The sequence below is a fragment of the Bison bison genome, unplaced genomic scaffold, assembly GCF_000754665.1.
Source record: "Bison bison bison isolate TAMUID 2011002044 unplaced genomic scaffold, Bison_UMD1.0 scf7180017864329, whole genome shotgun sequence".
Classification (NCBI taxonomy): domain Eukaryota; kingdom Metazoa; phylum Chordata; class Mammalia; order Artiodactyla; family Bovidae; genus Bison; species Bison bison.
The window spans coordinates 5130822-5155927 of record NW_011494901.1 but is presented as its reverse complement, the minus strand read 5'-3'; the positions used below and the strand labels follow the sequence as shown (position 1 = coordinate 5155927).

The 25106-nt window shown below is 36.9% G+C and overlaps 1 protein-coding gene across 1 annotated transcript; it reads left to right on the top strand.

Moving 5' to 3' along the window:
- LOC104998428 (general transcription factor IIH subunit 2) lies at nt 1-21380 on the top strand. The gene is made up of 16 exons (XM_010853578.1): nt 1-82; nt 2865-2927; nt 3561-3638; nt 3960-3996; nt 4216-4302; nt 4944-4994; nt 5298-5352; nt 11344-11449; nt 12906-12996; nt 13187-13274; nt 13771-13878; nt 14363-14426; nt 16276-16379; nt 16921-17023; nt 19660-19699; nt 21149-21380. The coding sequence occupies exons 2-16, from the start codon at nt 2872-2874 to the stop codon at nt 21266-21268; spliced, it is 1188 nt and encodes a 395-aa protein (XP_010851880.1). The 5' UTR covers nt 1-82; nt 2865-2871; the 3' UTR covers nt 21269-21380.
- Nucleotides 21381-25106: the final 3726 nt, after the last annotated feature.

Below are 25106 nucleotides of genomic sequence, written 5' to 3'. Positions count from 1 at the left end.
CCGCGCGCGGCGGAAGGACTTCGGCGGAGCACTTAGAACGGATTGAGCAGAACTTCCGGGAGAACAGAGCTCGGCAGGACAGGTAAGTCAGTGGTAGAGGATTTCCCGGAGCCGCGGCGGAGAACCGCCGCCTAGGAAGCAAGGCTGGGAGCGGAGGCTGAATGATCCCGAAACGCCTCATAGGGAAGAAGGGTGTGTGGAAGCGTGTGGAGGAGAAGGAGAATTTCCGTCTATGAAGCTGCATAGAAGGATCTATCTAGGGCAGCAGTTTGGAGAGTGACTCTCTTTTCCTAGGGCAGGACGCAAATGCGGCCCTGGGTTTAGCTTGTGACCAGCCTCCATCTGTGTGGCCTCAATAGAGTTACCAACCTCTGAGCCTTGAGTTCCACACCTGAAAAGCAGGACTGTTATCACCCTTGCCTCTCTCAAAGCGCTTGGCAAGTTTAGCTGTTAGGGAAAGCTTCATAAATTGCGATGTTTGGTGCAAATCTCATTGTTTACATGTAACATTCTGAGCACATGTGAAGGAATCCCACCACCAGGCTTCTCCTGAGGGCAGTGGCTTTTCTGGAGTGGATTCCCAGCGATATTTGTAAGAAGGTGGACTATTCAGTCATAGTCAGTTGAAGATGCTGCTTAAGAGGTTACCAAGTACATCTTTCTCCAGGCGGCATAAATCCCTTCTCTATTAACTGCTTGCATTTTAAACATCCAGCTTCCCTTTGAACATCTGCAGTTATGAGGATCTTATTACCTCTGTCCTATCCCTGTAATTTCCCATTGCAGTCAGTTCGAATTAAGAAATTCTTGTATGCAGTGAGCCAGAGGTGTTCCAGATTGCAGCTTCTGCTCATTGGTTCTCACGTTGTTTCTGAACTTTGAGGGAATTAAAAGTCATAAACTAAAAATAGTTTAAATATTGATGTGATGAACGGCAGTAACCACATCTTTAAGAATTTAAGCTTTTGATTTTTTATATTCACGATAAATACAAACACACCTCCATGGAAGATCAAAATGTTCAGTTTTGTCTCTGCATGATGTGTTACTACACTCCATTAAGCCTATAAGGCACCAATATAAGTGTGTTGAGAAAGCACAGATGTCAAAACTAAGTCATTTCTTGTTATTTCAGGATACTAAAGTGGAACACCTGATCTCCTGAAACAATTGAATCCTCAGAAGTTTAGTAAACAATATCTGATTGTAGCAGGTGCCAAGAAAGCAGTGATGCCATAAAGGCAGTTTTCAATTTATCAATAGATTTTAATTCCAGAAGTTCATTTATAAAAGTCTACGTTTATTTGGATTTTTAAGTATATTTTTCTATAGAACAATGAATGAGTAGTGTGAAAATGAAAATGTTAGTCGCTCAGTCACGTCCAGCTCTTTGTGACCTCATGGACTGTAATCCACCAGGCAAGAATACTGTAGTGGGTAGTCATTTGCTTCTCCATGGGATCTTCCCAACCAAGAGATTGAGCATGGGTCTTCTACATTGCAAGCAGATTTTTTACCATCTGAGCCACCAGGGAAGGCCAGTGGAGAATGGGTCTTGGTTATTGTCCTTATCACAAAAATTAATCTTTTCCCCTGCCATTGATGGGATTTGTTTTGCCCTTAATGTCTTGGCACTTAAGATTCCTTTGATCCTTCATTTATGAAAGAAGGAAGTTGAAAGTGAGAATGTAAGGTGGAGAGGGAGATTCCATTGGGGAGGGTGGAGGTGTGAATGTGATGGGGTGTTTATTTCTTGGTTATGGTTAATAGAGCGGCTTCCTAGGTGGCTCAATGATAAAGAACCTGCCTGCCAATGCAAGAGGTGGGGGTTCAATCCCTTGGTGGGGAAGATCCTCTGGAGAAGGAAATAGCAACCCACTCCAGTATTTTTGCCTGGGAAACCCCATGGGCAGAGAAGCCTGGCGGGCTGTAGTCCATGGGAATGCAGAGTCCGATGTGACTTAGAGTTTAAACAGCAACAAATGGTTAATAGATGCCTCCCAACACCAATTTTGTCCCTGATTATTAAAAAAAATGCACATTTATATTGAAAATATGAAAATACAGAAAAGAATAAACAAAAACCCAATCATCCTTAATCCTAACATCCACTCAAAACCATTTGTCCTGTTTATTGAATTACTAAATGGTTCCGTTTTCTTTTAATAGTTGGGATTATAGTGTAGGTTTGCCATTGTATTATTTTAAAAAATTATCCTGGCTGTCCAATGGTTAAGACTCTGCCTTTCGGTGCAGTGGGTGTGGGTTTGATTCCTGGTGGGATAACTGAGGTCCTGTGTGCCATGAGGAGTGACCAAAAAATGTAAGATAGATTTTTTAAAATTAGGAGCCATAAACATTTATCATTTATGAATAAAGTAAATTTTATTAAAGAAGCTTGATTATGAAAAAATTCACACAGACACAAAGATGGAGAGGCAGTGAATGAATCACCATGTATCTATCACTCAGTGATAAGAAGTAGCAGTTGTAGCTCGTGTTGTTTCGTCTATACCTGTACCCACTTCTCATAATTCTGTGGTTCTGTCCTGTGACACATCTTTAATGCATTTTTATTTTTTATTAATTGTAAAGAGAAGCTTATTGGTGCCAAATTTGAGCATAAATATTCACATTCTTTCTTGGGGATATGAAAAAGTTCCATGAGGATTTAAACATATTTGCATTCAACTACAATTATTGAATAAATTGCAAAGAATAATATGACTTTGCAGTCCGAGTTTTCTTTTTTTTGCTTTGTATGTTTATTTCCCTCTCTTTACTTTTCAAATTTAATTATATACATCTGGTGACTATCATCTTTAATAAATTCACAGTCTAATGACTTTTTTACAATATGTAAGGAACAAAATGGATGAAGAGCCTGAAAGAACTAAGCGATGGGAAGGAGGCTATGAAAGAACATGGTAAGTAGGGCATTATTACTCTCTCTTCCCTTTTAGACGTTGTTTTAGGTGTTTTTTTTTTTCCCTCAACAACACTTTTGAAGTATATTTTACACATGTTAAAATTCATCTGTATCTTATGTATAATTCAGCGATTTTTAGAAATTTTCAGGGCTGTGAAAACATCAACATAAACCAGTTTTAGAACATTTTTACCATTCCAATAATAACCCTCATGTCCATATACAATTAATTCCATTTCCACCTGTAGTCCTAGGCAACCATTGATCTGTCTACTTTCTGTCTTTTTAGATTTGCCCTTTCTGGACATTTCATGTAAATGTAATCATATAATATGTGGTCAGTTTTGTCTGACTTCTTTAACTGAACATGCTGTTTTTAAGTTCATCCATATTGTAGCATGTGTAAGTAATTCATTTCTTTTTATGCTGAATGGTATTCTGTTATATGTTTATGCCATATTTTTTATTCATCCTTTCTCCATTTGATGGACATTTAGATATAATTTTTGGCTGTTATGCATAATGTAGCTGTGAATATTCAGCTGCAGTTCTTTGTGTGGACATATTTTCCTTTCTCTTGGGTTAATAAAATTATAGTGTATCTTTTTAAACAATTAAATATTCCCTACAGGGAAATTCTTAAAGAAGATGAATCAGGATCACTTAAAGCTACAATTGAAGACATTCTCTTCAAAGCGAAGAGAAAAAGGTACGTAACCTTTGTGTGTGTTGCAGAGGTAAAATTCCTTTAAGGGTTTTTGTCCACCTCTGCCCACTCCCCAGTACTTCATTTGAGCTGTGTTTCAGAGAACCTCACTTACAGCCTTTTAAATAGCGAGGGTAGACCCAGCAACCTAGAGCCTCATCAGGGAAATTCATCTTCAGCGTTTTATCTCAAATACACATAATTATATGCATCCCGTAAGTTAATAATTTACTTCCCTAGAAAACTGCACTTTAGTTGAAAAGTTGTAATGATCTTTCAGGTAGTATATGTTATTTCCTTAAAACCTTTGCATACTTTTAACAGGGTATTTGAGCACCATGGACAAGTTCGACTTGGAATGGTATGATGTTTTTCTTTTTCACTTTACTGCTACAGAACTAGTTTGAGTTACACAAACATTCTGGCTCAAATAGAATAAACTTTTTAAAGGAATATGTTAAAAATATACATGTAGAATATGTAAATGCTAAGTGCCATTTTTACTTGTTGGTCAAAAATGTATTTGAAAATTGTTTTTATTTATGTGTTTTATTTATTTGGGGGATTTTATTTTTGGTAGATGCGCCATCTATATGTGGTAGTAGATGGATCAAGAACAATGGAAGACCAAGATTTAAAGCCAAATAGACTGACATGTACATTAAAGGTATACTAAAATTATTCTGATTTGTATTACCTGTGAGGAAGGCTGCTGAATTCCAAAAGAAATGTTTTTAAAGAATGCAGTCTTTTTTTTTTTTTGAGGTAATGCAAACTATAGCTAAGTAGAAGTGCTACTCTGGATTACTTACCAAAATCGCTAATTATTTATGCTCTTCCACTCCACGTTAGGATCTTGCTTCGTCAGTTAGTCCTTTTCTTTATTGAATCTTCATTCTCCTTTGACTTACTTGAATTAATCTCCTCAGCTTATAAATAGATTCATATTATTCCTAACTTATTCAAGCCCATCTTCTGTTTTGCTCATTTTCCTGTTTGTCTTTTTTGAATCTTTTTCTTACTTAGATTGTTTCTGTCTTACTTGTCCGAATGGTTCCATCTTTTAAGGCTGAGCTTAAACCTGTCTCATCACTTACCATTTCAAATTCAATTTTATTTACTATTTTAATTTTTATATTTAATATTTTTAAATGCATTATTTTATTTATTAATATCTTTACTACTTAATATTTTTGTAAGCTTAAAAATCATAAGAAATAATGCTTGATAAATAGATTTCACAAAACCTGTTCTCTGTGTTGTTATTTTGCTGTTACCTAGTTTTTTCTTTTTGTTTTCTTTAAACAGTTGCTGGAATACTTCGTAGAGGAATATTTTGATCAAAATCCTATTAGTCAGGTATGTAGATAAGTGATATAATCCTGATATTATTGCCAAATATAATGTATTTTTTAAAACATTGGACATATGTTCTATCACTTAAGTGATTCAGATTGTGTACAAGTTACTGTGACACTTGTCAATGAAAAGCAAGATAACTCTAGAAGTTAAACAATATACAGTGAACTCATAGCTAAATTTATGTCAAAAGTTGTTCACATGTTACTTATTCCTTTTTAACTAGTCATTTATTTTAGTTACATACATTCTTATCAAGAAAAAGTAATTTAAGTTAATAATCATTTTTGTTTTTATTTTGAGATTGGAATAATTGTAACAAAGAGTAAAAGAGCTGAAAAACTGACTGAACTCTCAGGTATGCATAAAATTACCTTTTTCGCACTCAAGGACTTTGCTTTATTTATCTAACCTTGTAACCCTGTTCATGAGGTTGCCTAATAAGCAAAATGAAACCTTCCTGCAGGCTGTCTAGGTAAAACACTTTAAAAAAACTTCTGTTAAACTCTCTGTCTCTAAAATGGCCTGTTTCTTTAAAAATTTTAGTTCCCCAATCAGGGATTAAACTTGTACCCCCTGCAGTGGAAATGCAGTCTTAATTACTGGACCATCAGAGAGGTCCCTAAAATGAGCTGTTTTAAATTGAGTTCTGCACAGTGATGAATAGTATTATACTGGCTGTAAATGTTTATTCAATCATGAAAGTGTCAGGATAAAATTATTGTAATCATTCACAAGAGCCACTTAATCTTTTTTAAAAAATTATTTGTTTGTTTTTGGCTCTGCAGGGTCTTCATTGCTGTGCACAGGCTTTCTCTGGTTGCGGCGAGCAGGGACTACTTTCTAGTTGCAGTGTGTGGGCTTCCAGTTGCAGTGGCTTCTCTTGTTGTGGAACAAGGGCCCTAGGGCACGAGGGCTTCAGTGGTTGTGGCACACAGGGCTTAGTTGCCTGGAGGCCTGTGGGATCTTTCCAGGCCAGGGATGAAACCCTTGTCCCCTGTATGGCAAGCCAGACTCAACCACTGGACCACCAGGGAAGTCCCTAAGTAAGATGTCTATCAAGTCTACATGACCCTCCTAGTTTATAGTCTCAGCACAAGCTCCAAAGAGGGTTCTTATTGACCCTGATTAAGATCTGCCCATCTGTGAGCAGTCAAGTGGCTAAGGGAATGAAGTATTTTGTTGGTAGGCCTGGATTACATGTCTCTGCTTGAAGTAGGATAGAAGTTCCACCTGCACCATGTCGTCTAAACTGGATTATTATATAGTGAGGGAAGGATGGTTCCCCTAAGGAAAGGATGTAGGGCCAACCCTCCCGCATGTTCCCTCCCCCTAGTTAATAATAGTATTCTGTGGGTGCCTGGGAGGTAATATGTACAGAGAGGAAAAATCCTCTGGAGATTCTTGTAGGCCTCTTGAGAATACAAAAGGCCTATAACCCTCTTTTGCCCTGAACAGAATCACTGCAGTAAACCACACTGAGAGTAATGTAAATATACTTTTTTCCTATACTCATAACACAATAGGAGATTAAAAATTTTTTTGTATGGTGTGGTAGAAAGAAAAGTGGATAGAGAGCCATACTATCAAGGTTTGACTACTGGTCCTGCCATTGGGTAGGCATATGTCTTTCAGCAAATCATTTAACTTGTTAGATTTGTTTCTCAGTTATGAAATGAAGGATTTGGACTTAGGTACTTTTCATTTCTAAAATTTATGACTCTAAAAATAAACACTTGCAATATATAGCTGACCGTTGAACAAGTTGAGCATTAGGAGTGCTGACCCTCTGTATAGTTGAAAATCTGCTTATAACTTTATAGTTGGTCCTCTGTTTCCTTGGTTCCACATCTGAGAATTCAACCATCTGCACATCATGTGGTACTGTAGTATGTACTTAGTGAAAAAAATCTGCATATAAGTAGGCGTACATAGTTCAAACACTTACTGTTCAAGGGTCCACAGTATATTAACTGTGGCAGATAGTTAATATTTTAAAACTTACTCAAGTAAATAAGAACACCAAGAAGTTCCAAATGAATGAATGGGCAAAAAATACACAATTCATACCAGAATAAAAAGGAATTAAACAACTGTTAAAAAAGAAAATTTAAACAAGCTAGTATTCAAAATACTAGTTTTGAATCCAAGTCTATGCCCTGACCAATAACGCTGAAGACGCTGAAGTTCAGCGGTTCTGTGAAGACCTACAAGACCTTCTAGAACTAACACCCAGAAAAGATGTCCTTTTCATTATGGGGGACTGGAATGCAAAAGTAGGAAGTCAACAAACACCGGAGTAACAGGCAAATTTGGCCTTGGAGTACAGATGAAGCAGGGCAAAGGCTAATAGAGTTTTGTCAAGAGAACGCTCTGGTCATAGCAAACACCCTCTTCCAACAACACAAGAGAAGACTCTACACATGGACATCACCAGATGGTCAACCCTGAAATCAGATTGATTCTGTTCTTTGCAGCCAAAGATGGAAAAGCTGTATACAGTCAGCAAAAAACAAGACCAGGAGCTGACTGTGGCTCAGATCATGAACTCCTTATTTTCAAATTCAGACTTAAATAAAAAAAAGTAGGGAAAACCACTAGACCATTCAGGTATAACCTAAATCAAATTCCTTATGATTATACAATAGAATTGACAAATAGATTTAAGGGACTAGATCTGATAGAGTGCCTGATAATCTATGGACAGAGGTTCGTGACATTGTACAGGAGAAAGTGATCAAGACCATCCCCAAGAAGAAGAAATGCAAAAAAGCAAAGTGGCTGTCTGAGGAGGCTTTACAAATAGCTGTGAATAGAAGAGAAGCAAAAGCAAAGGAGAAAAGGAAAGATATACCCATTTGAATGCAGAGTTCCAAAGAGTAGCAAGGAGATAAGAGAGATAAGAAAGCCTTCCTCAGCAATCAATGCAAAGAAAGAGGAAAACAATAAAATGGGAAAAATTATTTTCAAGAAATCTTCAAGAAAATTAGAGATCCCTTCAAGAAAATTGGGAGAAGGCAATGGCAACCCACTCCAGTACTCTTGCCTGGAAAATCCCATGGAAGGAGGAGACTGGTAAGCTGCAATCCATGGGGTCGCTAGGAGTCAGACGACTGAGCGACTTCACTTTCACTTTTCACTTTCATGCACTGGAGAAGGAAATGGCAACCTACTCCAGTGTTCTTGCCTGGAGAATCCCAGGGACGGGGGACCCTGGTGGGCTGCCATCTATGGGGTCACACAGAGTTGGACACAACTTAAGCGACTTAGCAGCAACAGCAAAAAAATTAGAGATACCAAGGGAATATTTCATGCAAAGGTGGACTCAATAAAGGACAGAAATGGTATGGACCTAACAGAAGCAGAAGATATTAAGAAGAGGTGCCAAGAATGCACAGAAGATCTGTACAAAAAAGATCTTCACGACCAAGATGATCACGATGGTGTGATCACTCACTTAGAGCCAGACATACTGGAATGCGAAGTCAAGTGGGCCTTAGGAACCATCACTACGAACAAAGCTAGTGGGGATGATGGAATTCCAGTTGAGCTATTTCAAATCCTAAAAATGATGCTGTGAAAGTGCTGCAGTCAATATGCCATCATATTTGGAAAACTCAGCAGTGGCCACAGGACTGGGAAAGGTCAATTTTCATTCCAATCTCAAAGAAAGGCAATGCCAAAGAATGCTCAAACTACTGCACAATTGGGCTCATCTCACACACTAGTAAAGTAATGCTCAAAATTCTCCAAGCCAGGCTTCAGCAATTCGTGAACCGTGAACTTGCAGATGTTCAAGCTGGTTTAGAAAAGGCAGAGGAACCAGGGATCAAATACCCAACATCCACTGTATCATCGAAAAAGCAAGAGAGTTCTAGAAAAACATATATTTCTCTTTATTGACTATGCCAAAGCCTTTGACTGTGTGAATCACAATAAACTGTGGAAAATTCTGAAAGAAATAGGAATACCTGACCACCTGACCTGCCTTTTGAGAAATCTGTATGCAGATCAAGAAGCAACAACAGACTGTTTCCAAATAGGAAAAGGAGTACGTCAAGGCTGTATATTGTCACCCTATTAATTTAACTTATATGCAGAGTACATCATGAGAAACGCTGGGCTGGATGAAGCACAAGCTGGAATCAAGATTGCCAGGAAATATATCAATAACCTCAGATATGCAGATGATACCACTCTATGGCAGAAAATGAAGAAGAACTAAAGAGCCTCTGGATGAAAGTGAAAGAGGAGAATGAAAAGGTTGGCTTAAAGCTCAACATTCAGAAAACTAAGATCATGGCATCCAGTCCCATCACTTCATGGCAAATAGATAGGGAAACAGTGGAAACAATGGCAGACTTTATTTTTCTGGGCTCCAAAATCACTGCAGATGGTGACTACAGCCATGAAATTAAAAGATGCTTGCTCCTTGGAAGAAAAGTTATGACCAACCTAGACAGCATATTAAAAATCAGAGACATTACTTTGTCAACAAAGGTCCATCTAGTCAAGGCTATGGTTTTTCCAGTGGTCATGTATGGATGTGAGAGTTGGCCTATAAAGAAAGCTGAGCACCGAAGAATTGATGCTTTTGAACTGTGGTGTTGGAAAAGACTCTTGAGTCCCTTGGACTGCAAGGAGATCAAGCCAGTCAATCCTAAAGGAAATCAGTCCTGAATATTCATTAGAAGGACTGATCCTGAAGCTGAAACTCTAATACTTTGGCCACCTGATTCGAAGAACTGACTCATTGGAAAAGACTCTGATGCTGGGAAAGATTGAAGGCGGGAGAAGGGGACGACAGAGGATGAGATGATTGGATGGCATCACCGACTCAATGGACATGAATTTGAGTAAACTCCGGGAGTTGGTGATGGACAGGGTGGCCTGGTGCGCTTCTGTCCGTGCCGTCGCAGAGTTGGACATGACTAAACTGAACTGAGTATTCAAAAAAAGGGCACACTCAACAACATTTTCCATGTTTTAAATGAGCACAATGAAGTTTCAAAAGCAATATATGGTTTGTTGAACCATGGAGAAACTGATACTTTTAGTACTGATAGTCTGGTTAATTTGTTCAACATTTTCTGGAAAAGAGCCATAAAAATGTTCCATAAGAGAATTACCTGGTGATCCCGTTGTTAGGATCCTGCACTCTGGCTGCCAAGGGCCTGGGTTCAGTTCCTGGTCAGGGGATTAAGATGGCTAAAGCCTTGAGGCACAGCCAAGGGGAAAAAATAATGTTCCTTGGAGTAAGCTTAGGAAATGTTATGAAAGAAGAAAAATTGTCAGTCTACAAATATTCTGTTTACAACACTATGTATAATAGTGACAAGTTGAAACTAATTTAAATGTTCACTGGTATGAGGATAATTTGCTGTATGATAAATTCGATGTTTTCATTATCGTTAAGTAATATGAAAACAGTGATGAAACAGGAGGAAGAGTCTGAAGAATACCATATTTTATTGAACCTCAGATTTTATTGTTTGTAAGACACCTTTATTTTATGAGCCCTCAAGAAGGAAACACTCCGGCATTTAACCTTTGACACAGTGTCAAATGACATGTGAATTGTTCATACCAGTTTCTTGGTGGTTTGACAGGTCTCAATTTTTGGCGGTTTCTCTTCCTTTCATTTATATTGCTTAGCATGAATTAGACAGTCTTTTCAGAGGCCATTCCAATAACAACATAACACAGTTTTGTCTCTTTGTGGAAATCCTTTCTTAGGTCTTATAAAGTGGTTGTTTTCTCCCCCTGCAGAAAAACATGGAAGTGTAGGCATTCTTCCATCAATGAGTTTTTGCTTCCACTAACAAATTTGCACCTTACTGTTCTGTTCCATGCCTTTCTACATAAAAATATAACCTTTTGTATAAACTTAAAAAAAAAAACACTTTAAATAGAAATTAATAGGAACAGCACAAACAGTGCACGTGTTGCGGTTGGACCAGCAGCGTAGCAATAGCGTTCACAGGAGCAGGCAGTGGCAGCTGTGTCACTGGCTGCCAGTGGTTGGAAGACACATCGTGATTTCAGAGATGTTAAATGTGAACATATGTTAGTATTAAAAATAATGAAATAGGAAATATGAAGAGTAAAAAGTTTTACATTCAATTTAATATTATTAAAATGTGTTGCTAAAAGACAAAAAGATTATTTGTATTTGAGTTTTTCAATATGAGTGAGACTTTATAACATTTCTGGTAAAAGTGCATCTTGCTAAAACTGTAAATCAAAGGGATTCTGTTTAACATCATAAATATGTAAATTTGCGAGAAAGGTAAATTTCCATAGTGTATATATACATTTTATTAAAAGATATTTTCCATTTATATTTTAGGAAACCCACGGAAACATATAACATCTTTGAAGAAAGCTGTAGATATGACTTGCCATGGAGAACCATCTCTTTATAACTCCTTAAGCATGGCTATGCAGACTCTAAAGTTAGTGTTTTACACTTATTGTTTATAATTTATTTCAACATTTTTTGAATGAGTTAAGTTGAAATGATAATGTTAATATGCATCTCTGTAAACCTAACTATAATGAAATTGTTATTAAGAGAAATACGTAACATTATTTATAGTGTATAGTATGATATTGGTTAATAATTTTGATTTTACGTTTTAGTTGCTGAGGTATATCCTTAAAGATTTTGGAAAAATATAATTAAAGATGTAGCAATATTACTAGTGGAGAAGAAATAACGATGAAAAAATTTTTTATTGAAAATTGATTATATGTGGAAGTTAATGTGGTATAATAACTGAGTTTGTTGTATACTGGTTTTTGTTAACTAATTTTATAATACATCTGTAAATTAATAATACCACTTTTCTAGCAGTTTTAACTATGTAGAATATAGCTAAAACCCCAAAGAAAGTATTCAGTATAGTTAAAGCTTATATATTTTATCCTTAGATAGTCTATCCTGACTCAAATTTTTATACCTTTAAATAATAGACTTTTTTTTAGTTTTGAAGTAGTTGAGGAGGTAACACACACAATGAAGGTAGATACAATAGCAATATCCACAGTGAAAACTGAGCCTAACAATGAAAATTAAAGCAGGAAAGCTATAAATAATTGATAACATCACACCAAAAAGCATAGATATCTCTATTTAGTTTAGAGGAGAACAGTTCATCATATCTTAAAATCCTGTAAGCCATCATTTAATTAAATGGTGGTGGTGGTGCTCAGTCATGTCCAACTGTTTGCAACTCTGTGAACTGTAGCCCACCAGGCTCCTCTATCCATGGAGTAGTCCAGGCAAGAATACTGAGTAGGTTGTTATTTCCTGCTCCAGAGGATCTTCCCAGCCCAGGGATCGAACCCGTGTCTCTTGAATCTCCTGCTTGGCAGGTGAATTCTTTACCAATGTGCCACCGAAATGGTACACAGTCATTTATGACTATTATGACAATCACCATGAGGTTAAATTGTAGTCTTTAAAAAAGAAGTATGTTACTATTTTCAGGCCACATATGTGTACCTTAATGTTGATTCATATGGTATTGTCATACTTTCCAGTGTATACCTTAGACTTTGTATGAAACCAACCTGTTAGAACGTAAGCTGCATGATGTCAGGAACCTCACTGATCTTATCACTTTATCCTTAGAACTTGAAAGAGTATTCAGTAAATATTTATTGAATGAATAAATGAATCAGTGAATTATTTTTGTGTGTAGCTAATTTTAGAAAAACTGGTATTAAGGTTTTTAGAGTATACTCACAGTTCATTCCTTTGTGATCTTGAAACAGACGGGATTGTTCTGTAGTCTGTTTGTAAACCATGTGTACTTTTTTGTATCTGTACTAGTCTTAAGTTTTTTTAATTAATGTAATTTATTATACTTATTTGGAGTGTTGTTTTTTTTTTTCTTCTTTTTTTAGACACATGCCCGGACATACAAGTAGAGAAGTCCTAATCATCTTTAGCAGCCTCACAACCTGTGATCCCTCTAACATCTATGATTTAATCAAGGTAGAACCAATAATTTCTTCATAATCAAAACCAGTTACAGCTCTAAAGAGAATTCTTTAGAGTTGTCTAAATTTATTACTAGAATTCTCCGAGTTTATTACTAGTTTTCAGAGCATTCTATTTATCAAGCGTATTAATTATTCTTTTTTTTCTTCCCTCAAAACTCTCCATTTACTTGGATTTTACGAAGAGTCTAAAGGCAGCTAAAATCAGAGTGTCTATTATTGGATTGTCTGCAGAGGTTCGAGTATGCACTGCACTTGCTCGTGAAACTGGTGGTATATATCTAGAATCTTCAATATTTACTCATAATCACTATGTGAAAAGTAACAATTTATTAGTTAAAATACTTTTATTGGTTTTTTAAAGCTGCTAAATTTAAATTAGTGTGTGTCCCAAAGTCCAAAATGTGGGTAGTCATATTAAATATATCACCAGTTCTATAACCAATGCAAGAAATTTTTAGTAGTTATGCCAGTGTTTAGAGGAACCATTATAACTACTGGAAAGCTAGAAATTTTACTATGTGTAACACTTAGTGAAAATCTTGTTAATTGGCTTTAATTAAATTGAAAATTACAGTTATTGTCAGTGAAGTCAGTTTAGAGATGTTATTTAAATAAATATTTTGAAAAATGGTAATTTAACATAAGCATTTATTTTGAAAATGAACGTTTTTAGATGGTAAAACATTTATAGAATTATATAGAAATTACAGATCATTCTTATGTCTGGAAAGCTCATGTTTCTTTTCTTTTATTCTTGTCTTGCTAGGCACGTACCATGTTATTTTAGATGAAAGCCATTACAAAGAATTGTTAACACATCATGTTAGTCCTCCTCCTGCCAGCTCAAATTCTGAATGCTCACTTATTCGTATGGGTAGGTGTTTATTTTGTGTTATTTAATTAAATAAAAATTTATATGAAAAATAAAGTACATAGGTTTGGACATTCCAAAATTTTAAACAGAAGTATGTTCTTATATAAAGTGAAAGTAAACTATGTCATGGACTCCTCTGTTGTGTCAGAAAGTATTTAAGAATTGCATTTTCTTTTTAAAATGTAGTATGTGTTATGTATTAAGTGTTGTTAAGTTAGAAAATATGCATATGAAACTTTAGAATCTGAGACCATATGTATGGACATATGGTCCTCCACTTCCCCCGTTTTACTCCACTATTAATTTTTCTTCTAACTGGAAATTGCTGTCAGTTTGACCATGCTCTAATAAATGTACAAAAGACAGGAAAGAGAACTTTTGGACAACTTTGTAAGCTTTCTGGTAGGAACATTTTTAGGTTTCTATTACTAGAATTTTTCTATTTCCTTGGGGGAGAAAAAGTAATATATTTTCTTCCATAAAGGATTTCCTCAGCATACCATTGCCTCTCTGTCTGACCAAGATGCAAAACCCTCTTTCAGCATGGCGTAAGTAAAAACCTTAAAACTGTTTATGATAATGTTTTTACATTGTTAATTCCTTCCTATAAGTTACACATTAAAAAGATAGGCTTGAAATGTAATGACTTTTGTAGACAATTACTTTCTGTGTAGCTGTAAAAAGGAGAGAGAACTATATATACTCCTGTAATATTACTGGCTAAAACAGCAGGGTAGAGAAAAGTGTGTCATATGCTACTGATCATCTAACAAACTGTGGAAAATTCATAAAGAGATGGGAAGACCAGATCACTTTACCTGCCTCCTGAGAAATCTGTATACAGGTCAAGAAGCAACAGTTAGAACCAGACGTGAAACAATGGATTGGTTCAAAATTGAAAAAGGAGTACGTCAAGGCTGTATATTGTCATCCTGCTTATTTAACTTATATGCAGAGTACATCATTCGAAATGCTGGACTGGATGGAGCACAAGCTGGAATCAACATTTCTAGGAGAAATATCAACCACCTTGAATCATTAGCTGAGTGTTGATGTGTACATTCCTATCAGGACACTCCTGGAGGCCAGAGAAAGAAGCACGGAGTGGAGCAGCAGAACAGTCCCTAGAGCTCACGTGGGCAGGGAACGGCTCATTCCCACCAGTCAGTGTGGAAAGGCCTCTTAATGTCACAGGCATTGAATGGAGTCCACAGTAATGAAACCGAATTTACCCTAGACTAGCAGCTGTTCTGGACAGCCAGAAAACTTAAAAGCAAGTTTTGGCATCAAACTATTTGCTTAAGTGTATTTTGGAAAAAGAAACACAACATATTTAAATCAATACAAAAAAAAAATCCGTCACCAAAAGCACAGCAAAATTCACAGTATCTGGCTGCCAATCAAAAATTACCGGTCATGCATTATAGACAGAGAATGAACTCATGGTTGCCAGGGGGAAGGATGGGGAGAAGAGATAGGAAGTTTGAGATCAACGTGTACACACTGCTGTATTTAAAATGGATAACCTACAAGGACCTACTGTATATAGCATAGGGAAGTCTGCCTAGTGTTACGTGGCAGCCTGGATGGGAGGGGAGTTTAGGGGAAAGTGGATATGTGTATATGTATGTCTGAGTCTCTTGGCTGTCCAGCTGAATCTATCACAACATTGTTAATCAACTATGATATAAAATGTTTTTAGAAAAGTTTACCAGTCATGCAAAGAAAGTAGGAAGATATGACCCATAACAAGAAGAAAAATCATAGAATGGGAACATATTCAGAAATAACACAGTTGTTAGAATTAGTAGGTAAGGTGTTAAAATTATTGTAAATGTATTCTGTGTGCTCAGGAAAATTAAAGAGTACATGAATTTGATAAGAGATAGGGAGGATAGAATAAAGACCCCAATCACATTTCTAGAGATGAGCAATACAGTGTGTTAGGTGAAAAATATACTAGATTAAGATTAATGGCAGTGAAGTGAAGGGAAGTGGAAGTTGCTCAGGACTCTTTGCGACCCTGTGGACTATACAGTCCATGAGATTCTCCAGGCCAGAATACTGGAGTGGGTAGCTTTTCCCTTCTCCAGGGGATCTTTCCAGCCTAGTGATCGAGCTCAGGGCTCCCGCGTTTCAGGCAGATTCTTTACCAGCTGAGCCACAAAGATTAATGGCAGATTAGTCACTAAAGAAGAGAAGTGAATTCAAAGACATTAATAGAAGCTATTCAAAACAAAACAGAGGAAAAGACAAATGTGAACAGAGCATAAGTGAGCTATGAAACAACTTAAAGGTTTTAAAGTTACAGTGGCATCCCTTGTTTTGCTTTACCTGCTCACATCTTTGTATATCACTTTTTAAAAAGTAATATTTCCTCCCCCTGCCCCGCAACAGGCATCTGGATAGCAACACTGAGCCAGGACTTACATTGGGAGGCTATTTCTGCCCCCAGTGTCGGGCAAAGTACTGTGAGCTTCCTGTCGAATGTAAAATCTGTGGTAAGAAACCAACTGTTCATTTTCTAGTAAATTAATATTGGATAACTTCTTACCTATATTGCTATTAAATATAAATATTAAGCTCTGCTTATCTTTCTGGATTTGATCTGTTAAAAGAGACATAGGCTGTTTTTTTCATTGTGTGCCTAGTACTTCATTTTTAAGAATAAACATGGCATTATGGATGTTTCCTGGTTCTCTTTCCAGAAAAACTATGCTCTTTAAAGACAGTGCAGTAGATCTAGTTGACGTTTTTGCTTCTCTTCATGAAATAAATACATATGAGAATGAAGAATTAAAATAATAGAGTTGTAGAACTTTATTTCATTTACAAGTAAGCACATGGGCCAAGAGAGATCACGTACTTAGTGACAGAGCTAAGACTCCATCTTGGAGTCTCCTTTTATGGCCACTGATTAACTAAGAAATGAATAACTGCAATCCTAGAAAATATTTAGCCTAAGTTATATCATCTGACATTTCAGCCATCATCTTTGTGAGGTTTGGGTTACTAAATATGTCTTTCTGCTTTGTATGTTAGGTCTTACTTTGGTGTCTGCTCCCCACTTAGCACGGTCTTACCATCATTTATTTCCTTTGGATGCTTTTCAAGAAATTCCCCTAGAAGAACATAATGGAGAAAGGTATATGAGTTTTGATTAATTTATACCTGTTTCAAGTGGTAAAGTTATATCCAAATATGTTGTTATTAACACTACATAAAAGAGTGTCATTCACTTGGGCAAGATTATTGCTACTACAGAAAATGAGATGTAGAATGCCTTGTTTATGACTGAAATGATTGAACAGACCTGGATCTCCAGAAACCTATTTCCCTGACCCCAGCTATATGTAGCTGGAGTGGTGGTGTGTTGGTAAATCAGCTCTCCAAAAAGAAAAAAAAGGCCCTGACTTGTAGCATTTGTTGATTTCTGTCGTATAAAACTGGAAGATTTATCCAGGGAGCCTAATATCAAAATAATGTAAGAAATAAAGAAAAGATATAAGATGGGAAAGAAATGTTCAAGGATAATTTCTACTATTGAAGGAGAGAATTTTCTGGATGGAAAGGAACTGTCAAGTGCTTGACATATTGAAGGCAAACAGACTTGCACTAACATGTATCACTGTGAAATTTCAGAGTACGCTGCAGCAGAACATTAGCCCTGAACATTTCTATAGAGGGAGAATGGGGTCACATGACCTGGAATTAAAATTGTTTGGCTTCTGGGACTTCACTGATGGTCTTGCAGTTAAGACTCCACGCTTCCACTGAGTGGGGTACAGGATTGATCTCTGGTCAGGCGATGGCACCCCACTCCAAAACTCTTGCCTGCAAAATCCCATGGACAGAGGAGCCTGGAAGGCTGCAGTCCATGGGGTCGCTGAGGGTCGGACACGACTGAGCGACTTCACTTTCACGCATTGGAGAAGGAAATGGCAACCCACTCCAGTGTTCTTGCCTGGAGAGCAAGAACGGGGGAAGCAGGGACCGGGGAGCCTGGTGGCCTGCTGTCTGTGGGGTCACACAGGGTCGGACATGACTGAAGTGACTTAGCAGTAGGAGCAGCAGCAGGGAACTAAGATCCCACATGCTGTGTGGTGCAGCAAAAAAAACCCAAAACATTGTTTGACATCTCGTGAGCAGCACTGGATGCTGACATGGAGCAATTTCCTTCAAAATTTGGAGTGAAAATTATTGCCAACTAAATTGTATACCCAGCCAAGCTACTGTTTAAATGTAGGTAGACTAGAGACTTCCTTGGCAGTCCAGTGGTTAACACTCCACGCTTCCAGTGCAGGGAGCATGGGTTCAATCTCTGGTCAGGGAACTAAGTTCCTACATGCTGCATGGTTTGGCCAAAATATATATATATATATATATATATATATATATACACACACACACAGGTAGAATAAAGGTATTTTCAGATTTGTAAGGTCTCAAAAAGAGACATGCTTGGGAAGCTGTGGAAGAGATGACTCAAAGGAACTGAGAATGAGAATGAATGAAAGAGAATAGGAATATTTATCTAATCAAAAGTGGCTAAAGCAAACTTGTAAGATGAAGTCCCAGAATGACACTTATTTGTCAGATACGGAGAATAGTCAGTCCAGTTTGGAAAACGTCAGAATGCTCCAGGAGAGGTGTCACCAGAAGATGGAAACTATAGAATTCTTGATGTAGCTGAACATAACAATAGGGTATTTAGGCTTCTCAGGGAACGGTTGGGGCTGAGTAATTAGAACAAATAAGCTTATGAATAACATACTTATTAACTCCAGGAAAAAAATGTAATTTACAGAGAGGAAAAGTTGTATGGCATGGCTCAGCTGAATACGTCTATATAGTGATGATAAACTAAATATTTAATATTGTTTCATCTGGAATGATTTAGCTACAAAGAATTGAGAATGGGATTTGTTATGTGTGTACTGTATTGTATTGGTTCAAGATGGTTGAAAGAGAATTAAAATCTCATCTTCCATAGTGGAAAGTTCATAGCCATAGGAAAAGACCAAGAGCTGTGAGCATAGGTAACTGTCAAACAGTTAAAATTTTTGAAAGGATTTGCTCTGTAAATGAAGTGAGGGGTGGGTTGGGAGGGAACTGATCTTTTTTATATTAAGTTTGGAGAACTTTTAATTCTTTAAACCGTTCCTTGAAAATTAAGCCCTTAGGCATCCATTTTTGCCATAAATTAACCCCTCTCTGTTCATTTGGACTTGTTTCAGCTGTCTGCTGTCTTTGGGAAAGTTGAAAAATAGTCATGAAAATTGTTTTCTCTAGAATCATAGTTGAGAAAGCATACTCATATTTAACCTTGATGTAAATAAGATTAGTTTGAGGAAAAATTTAAGCTATCAGATAACCTTAGGGTATAGTGTGGAATTTTCTTAAATTACTGGTATTCTTAATTATTTCTCCTAAAAATCATGCCTAAAGATAATTACAGTTGACCCTTGAACAACATGGATTTGAAATGCAAGGGTCCACTTACATGCATTTTTTTCTGTAAATACATACTACAGTACTACATGTTCCATAGCTGGTTGGATCCTCTAATGTGAAACTGCAGCTATGGAGGGTCAGAGGGCCAGAGAGCCAACTGTAAAGTTACACTCAGATTTTTAACCTTGGGGGTTGACAGCCCTAAACTGCCTATTGGTCAAGGGCCAACTGTACTTACTAATTAGAGAATTCTTGTTATTGAGATTTTCCTGAGCTATTTTAATGAGTAAATTCTTAACAAAATGATTCTTAAACTTTCTTTTTCAGGTTTTGTTATGCCTGTCAGGGTGAATTGAAAGACCAACATGTAAGTTCATGTGCTTTGTGAATATTAATTATTGTACAATAAATACTGAAGAAATGGTATTATAAGTTTTCAATAGATTGTTGAAGACCAAGCTCAAATCAGGTTATTCCTCAGAAGTATAGCAGTAGGTTGAGATTAAATGGGAGCTATTACAGACAGTTGTTTTACTTTGTCTTCAGTTTGCAAGCTAAACTGCATTTAGCTTGAAAGTACTAAAAGTTTTTTCTCTTTTTTTTTTAACTTCAGGGTCTCATTTTTTACTTTTTACTTTATTTTACTTTAGGCTCTCATAACTTATTTTGAAGTTACCATTTATGGTGGCCTCAGATCTTAAGGATATTCTCCCCATTGAGGAGCTGAGAAAATATTTTTTAAAATGTTAACGGGGGCCAATTTGAACATAGCAACTTATGTAAAGTTGCAAATAAGATAGGTCACTGTTTAGTTTTAGTTACATGTCCATGTTTAAAACTATACTTTATAAACTATATAAAATACTAGTAGAAAGGATTGCTTGTTTTATTTTACTCTCAGCATTTCATAAAACAATTTTATTTGGAATTCTCTTGTGGTCTGGTGGTTGGTAATCAGTGCTCTCATTGCCATGGCCCATCTTCAGTTCCTGGTCAGGGAACTGAGATTCCCATAAGCTGTGAGGCATGGCTGAAAGAAAACCAGTTAAAAAAATAATTTTATGAAGCTTTACATGCCTCTTTGACATCATTAGCTACATCTTCACTAGAATCACTGTTTGACTCATTTGATAGTTTTTAAGAATATAGCATCATTATTTCTGTGCTGTTTGAGATTTGATGATTTTTTAATCTGTGTATGATGTTGCCCTGGAAATTTCACCCCAAGGCGCTAGTATTTATATATATAATACTGATAGAATATTATTATTCTTTTTTCTTATTATTATTTTATTTTATTATTTATTATATGACAATAAGAATAAAAAATAAAATAATTTATATATTATATATATATATTTGTCTTTTGCCTTATTATTTAGTGGTTTAATTAAAAGAGGAATATAACTTTTATAATTCCCTAGGTATAACAAATTTCTGTTAAAACTTTTGTGCTCTTTTTAATTGAATCACTCCAGTAACCTATCGAAGTATTCAAAGCTAGCACTAATTTCAAGCTCATGTGTCTTCCCCAAATAATTACTTAAAATGAAGTAATCGAGAGTATCCTATAATTCAAGGGACTTTAAGGACTTAGAAACAAAATTATTCCCTCATTTCTAAGGAATAATTTTTTGGAAAGAAAGAATTTCCATAGATTTGAGAATATATAGTACATTGGAACTAATAAAGCAGGTAGGTGAGTGGGGAAAAAGTGATAAGTACATGAAAGAGCAAAGCAGCTGGCACGTCTTCTAGCTATGCTGTACTTTTGGAAACTACTTTTTAAATTCAGGTTTTCTTCTTTTTATTGCAGGTCTATGTTTGCAGTGTGTGCCAGAATGTGTTCTGTGTGGACTGTGATGTTTTTGTTCATGACTCTCTTCATTGTTGTCCTGGCTGTATTCATAAGATTCCAGTTCCTTCAGGTATTTGATTCCAACGTGCAATACACATTGAATGTATTAAAAAGAAATTTGCAACTGTAAATAAAATGATTCTTTAGTATAAACTCCAGTTAAAACACGAAGAACAGTTTGAAAGGAAAATCTGGTTTCAGGAGCCTGTTGCTTTACAGCGTCCTCTATAACGATTGGTTAAGTTTTCACTTAATGGAGTCTATCGAATACCAGCATTTTGGTGGTTTGTTATCTGATTTACCTTATAGTTCAGGTTAGCCTCACTAAGGTTCATACCCAAGGACTGTTTAACTTAATCCTCCTCAACTTTCCTACTCTGGGTCATCAGAAGAATGTAGGTGCAAATGTATGATGAGGTCAGGTTCAGTGAAGGTGTACTGTTGTAGGCAGAAAGGCAGAACTCTTTTTAGGGTGTACCCTTTTGAGAGTGAATCACATTTCCATAGCAAAGTAAGTTTATTTTACATTTACAAACTTTGGTCACTCTAGACTGAGTTTCATTATGATATTCATGATTTTATAAATAATAAGTCTTAGTGAAGAACATTATCAGTAAATACAGTGTAATCCCATCCTGAAGAGTCTATTCAGTAAGTCTTGGGGGGAGCCCAGGAATATGCCTTTTTTTTTTTTTCAGTTATACATACATATATATATATATATTATTTTTCAGATTTTTTTCTCTTATAGGCTATTAGAAGAAATATGCATTTTTAATAGCACATGTGTGCACACACTTACTAATAGACATAATTAGACATAAGTACAGATCTTTCTCCCAAGAGTCATACTCTCTGCCTAGACCCAAATGGTTCTTTACTAGCAAACAGATTTCAGCTGTAGGTAACCAGGTAACTGCCAGCTTCCTTCCTTCTGCTCTGTCCACAAGAGGTATCAGTGGCTTGAAAGAGATGCCTTAAACATAATCAGAGTATCGTATCTCCCTCTACTTGAATTAAAAGAAAGGGTATGAGTAGGCACCTCTTGAAAAGTTACTTGGAAATACATTAGACACACACCCACACTACTCTATAATATCTATAAAAGGGATATTGAGTGCCTTTTGGGCCAGTTTTATCTCTTATCTCTTTATCTCTTTTGGGTGTTATTAGTATGATTGACATGGTTAAGGTGAATATTTTAGTTAGGCTTAAGGAGGAATTTCCAGTCTGAAAATTATAGAGAAAATCCTAACTTGTTTAAGATTATAGTAATAAAAATGATAACACTGTTAGCTCTGGCCTTAATTTCCCTCGTGGAACACCACAATATACTATAAAAATGAAGGAAACTATTCAACATTAGAGACCTTTGTGAGCAGTATGTCTTTCTGACTTCTATTGTTTGATTAGAAAACTCCTTGAGACTTAAAATTAATAATGAAAATTAGACTTATTTTAAATACTTTAGAATGCATACATTTTGCTTCATATTCTTTTTTATTATGCCTGACAATCTTTTATCTTTTAACTGAAGCATTCAATCCCTTTATATTTGATATGCCTACTGATATATTTTGGTTTAAATCTACCCTCCTACTTCGTGCTATTTGCTTCAGTTATTCTGTCTTCATTTTTCTCTTCTTTTTTTGCCTTTTTTTTTTCTTTTGGATTGCTTGTTTTCCACCATTCTGTGTTTTCCTAAACTAGTTTGGAAATTGTATACTTTATTTTCATCCTTTTAGTGGTTATCCTAGAAATTATAGTACACATAAATCCTTAACTTGGGTCCTCTAGAAAGTAGAACCTCCAGCAAAGGTGAAAGTGTTGTTACTTTATTTGAGAGGTGTAGCTCAGGAATGTAAAGATAAGGAAAAAAAAGAAAAGTGAGACAAGGAAAAACAATATGTGATCATGGTGGCCAGACTTGATGACGAGCTGTGAAAAATCACAGGAGTCTCCCAGCAAGTGTGTTCACTTAAGAGTCTGGGACGTCTCCAGAAGATATACAGGGAGGAGCTGCCCCTCGTGCAGCCCATCAAAGGGAGGGAGGAAGAGTAATGCAGTTTCCTAACTTCTCCCGTTTCCCGTTGGCCAAGGCCTGCCGCACAGGGCAGTGTCATCTGGTCCTTTGCGCTTAGTCGTTCAGTTGTATCTGACTCTTCGCAACCCCATGGACTGCTGCCCGCCAGGCTTCTCTATCCATGGGGATTCTCCAGGCAAGAATACTAGAGTGGGTTGCCATTTCCTACTCCAGGGGATTTTCCCAACCCAGGGATCGAACCCAGGTTTGCCACATTGCAAGTAGATTCTTTGTCCTTTGGTAATTGCTAAGGACGTCAGTTTGGAGAGGAAATGGCAACCCACTCCAGCCAGTGTTCTTGCCTGGAGAATCCCATGGACAGAAGAGCCTGGCAGGCTACAGTCCATGGGGTCGCAGAGTTGGACATGACTGAGCAACTGAACTAAACTGAACTGAGCATAGCCCTGCCCATCAGAGCAAGACTCAGATTCCCCCACAGCCAGTCCCTCTCATCAGGAAGCTTTCACCAGCCTCTTATCCTTATCCTTCAGAGGGCAGACAGAATGAAAACCACAATCAGAAAACTAAGCAAACTGATCACATGGACCACAGCCTTGTCTAACTCAATGAAACTATGAGCCATGCTGTGTAGGGCCACCCAAGACGGACAGGTCATAGTGGACAGTTCTGAAAAAACATGGTCCACTGGAGACGGGAATGGCAAACCACTTCAGTATGCTTGCCTTGAGAACCCCATGAACTGTATGAAAAGGCAAAAAGATAGAACACTGAAAGATGAACTCCCTAGGTCAGTAGGTGCCTAATATGCTACTGGAGAAGAGTGGAGAAATAGCTCAGGACAGAATGAAGAGGCTGAGGCAAAGCGAAAACACCACCCAGTTGTGGATGTGCCTGGTGATGCAAGTGAAGTCTGATGCTGTAAAGAATAGTGTTGCATAGGAACCTGAAATGTTAGGCCCACAAATCAAGGTAAATTGGAAGTGGTCAAACAGGAGATGGCAAGAGTGAACATTGACATTTTAGGAATCAGCGAACTAAAATGGACTGGAAGGGGCAAATTTAATTCAGATGACTGTTACATCTACTACTGTGGGCAAGAATCCCTTAGAAGAAATGGAGTAGCCCTTATAGTCAACAGAGGAGTGTGAAATGCAGTACTTGGGTGTAATCTCAAAAACAACAGAATGATCTCTATTTGTTTCCAAGGCAAACCATTCAATATCACAGTAATCCAAGACTGTGCCTCAACTACTAATGCCAAAGAAGCTAAAGTTGAATGGTTCTATGAAGACCTACAAGACCTTCTAGAACTAACACCAAAAAAAGATGTCCTTTTCATCACAGGGGACTGGAATGCAAAGGTAGGAAGTCAAGAGATACCTGGAATAACAGGCACGTTTGGCCTTGGAGTACAAAAATGAAGCAGAACAAAGGCTAACAGAGTTTTGCCAAGAGAATGCACTGGTCATAGCAAACACCCTCTTCCAACAACACAAGAGAAGACTCTACACATAGACATCACCAGATGGTCAATACTGAAATCAGATTGATTCTATTCTTTGCAGGCAAAGATGGAGAAGCTCTATAGAGTCAGCAAAAAAAAGACCAAGAACTGACTGAGGCTCAGATCATGAACTCCTTATTGCAAAATTCAGACTTAAATTGAAGAAAGTAGGGAAAACCACTAGACCATTCAGGTATGACCTAAATCAAATCCCTTACGTACAGTAGAAGTGACAAATAGTTTCAAGGGATTAGATCTGATAGAGTGCCTGAAGAATTATGGAAGAAGGTTCCTGACAATGTACAGGAGGCTGTGATCAAAATCATCCCCAAGAAAAAGAAGTGGAAAAAGGCAAAATGGTTGTCTGA

Excerpts from the sequence above, each read along its gene's own strand:
- LOC104998428 (XM_010853578.1), top strand. The coding sequence starts at position 2,872 with ATGGATGAAGAGCCTGAAAGAACTAAGCGATGGGAAGGAGGCTATGAA. Across the intron at positions 12,997-13,186 it reads ACATCTATGATTTAATCAAG|AGTCTAAAGGCAGCTAAAAT; the intron begins GTAGAACCAATA and ends GATTTTACGAAG. Across the intron at positions 13,879-14,362 it reads ATGCTCACTTATTCGTATGG|GATTTCCTCAGCATACCATT; the intron begins GTAGGTGTTTAT and ends TCTTCCATAAAG.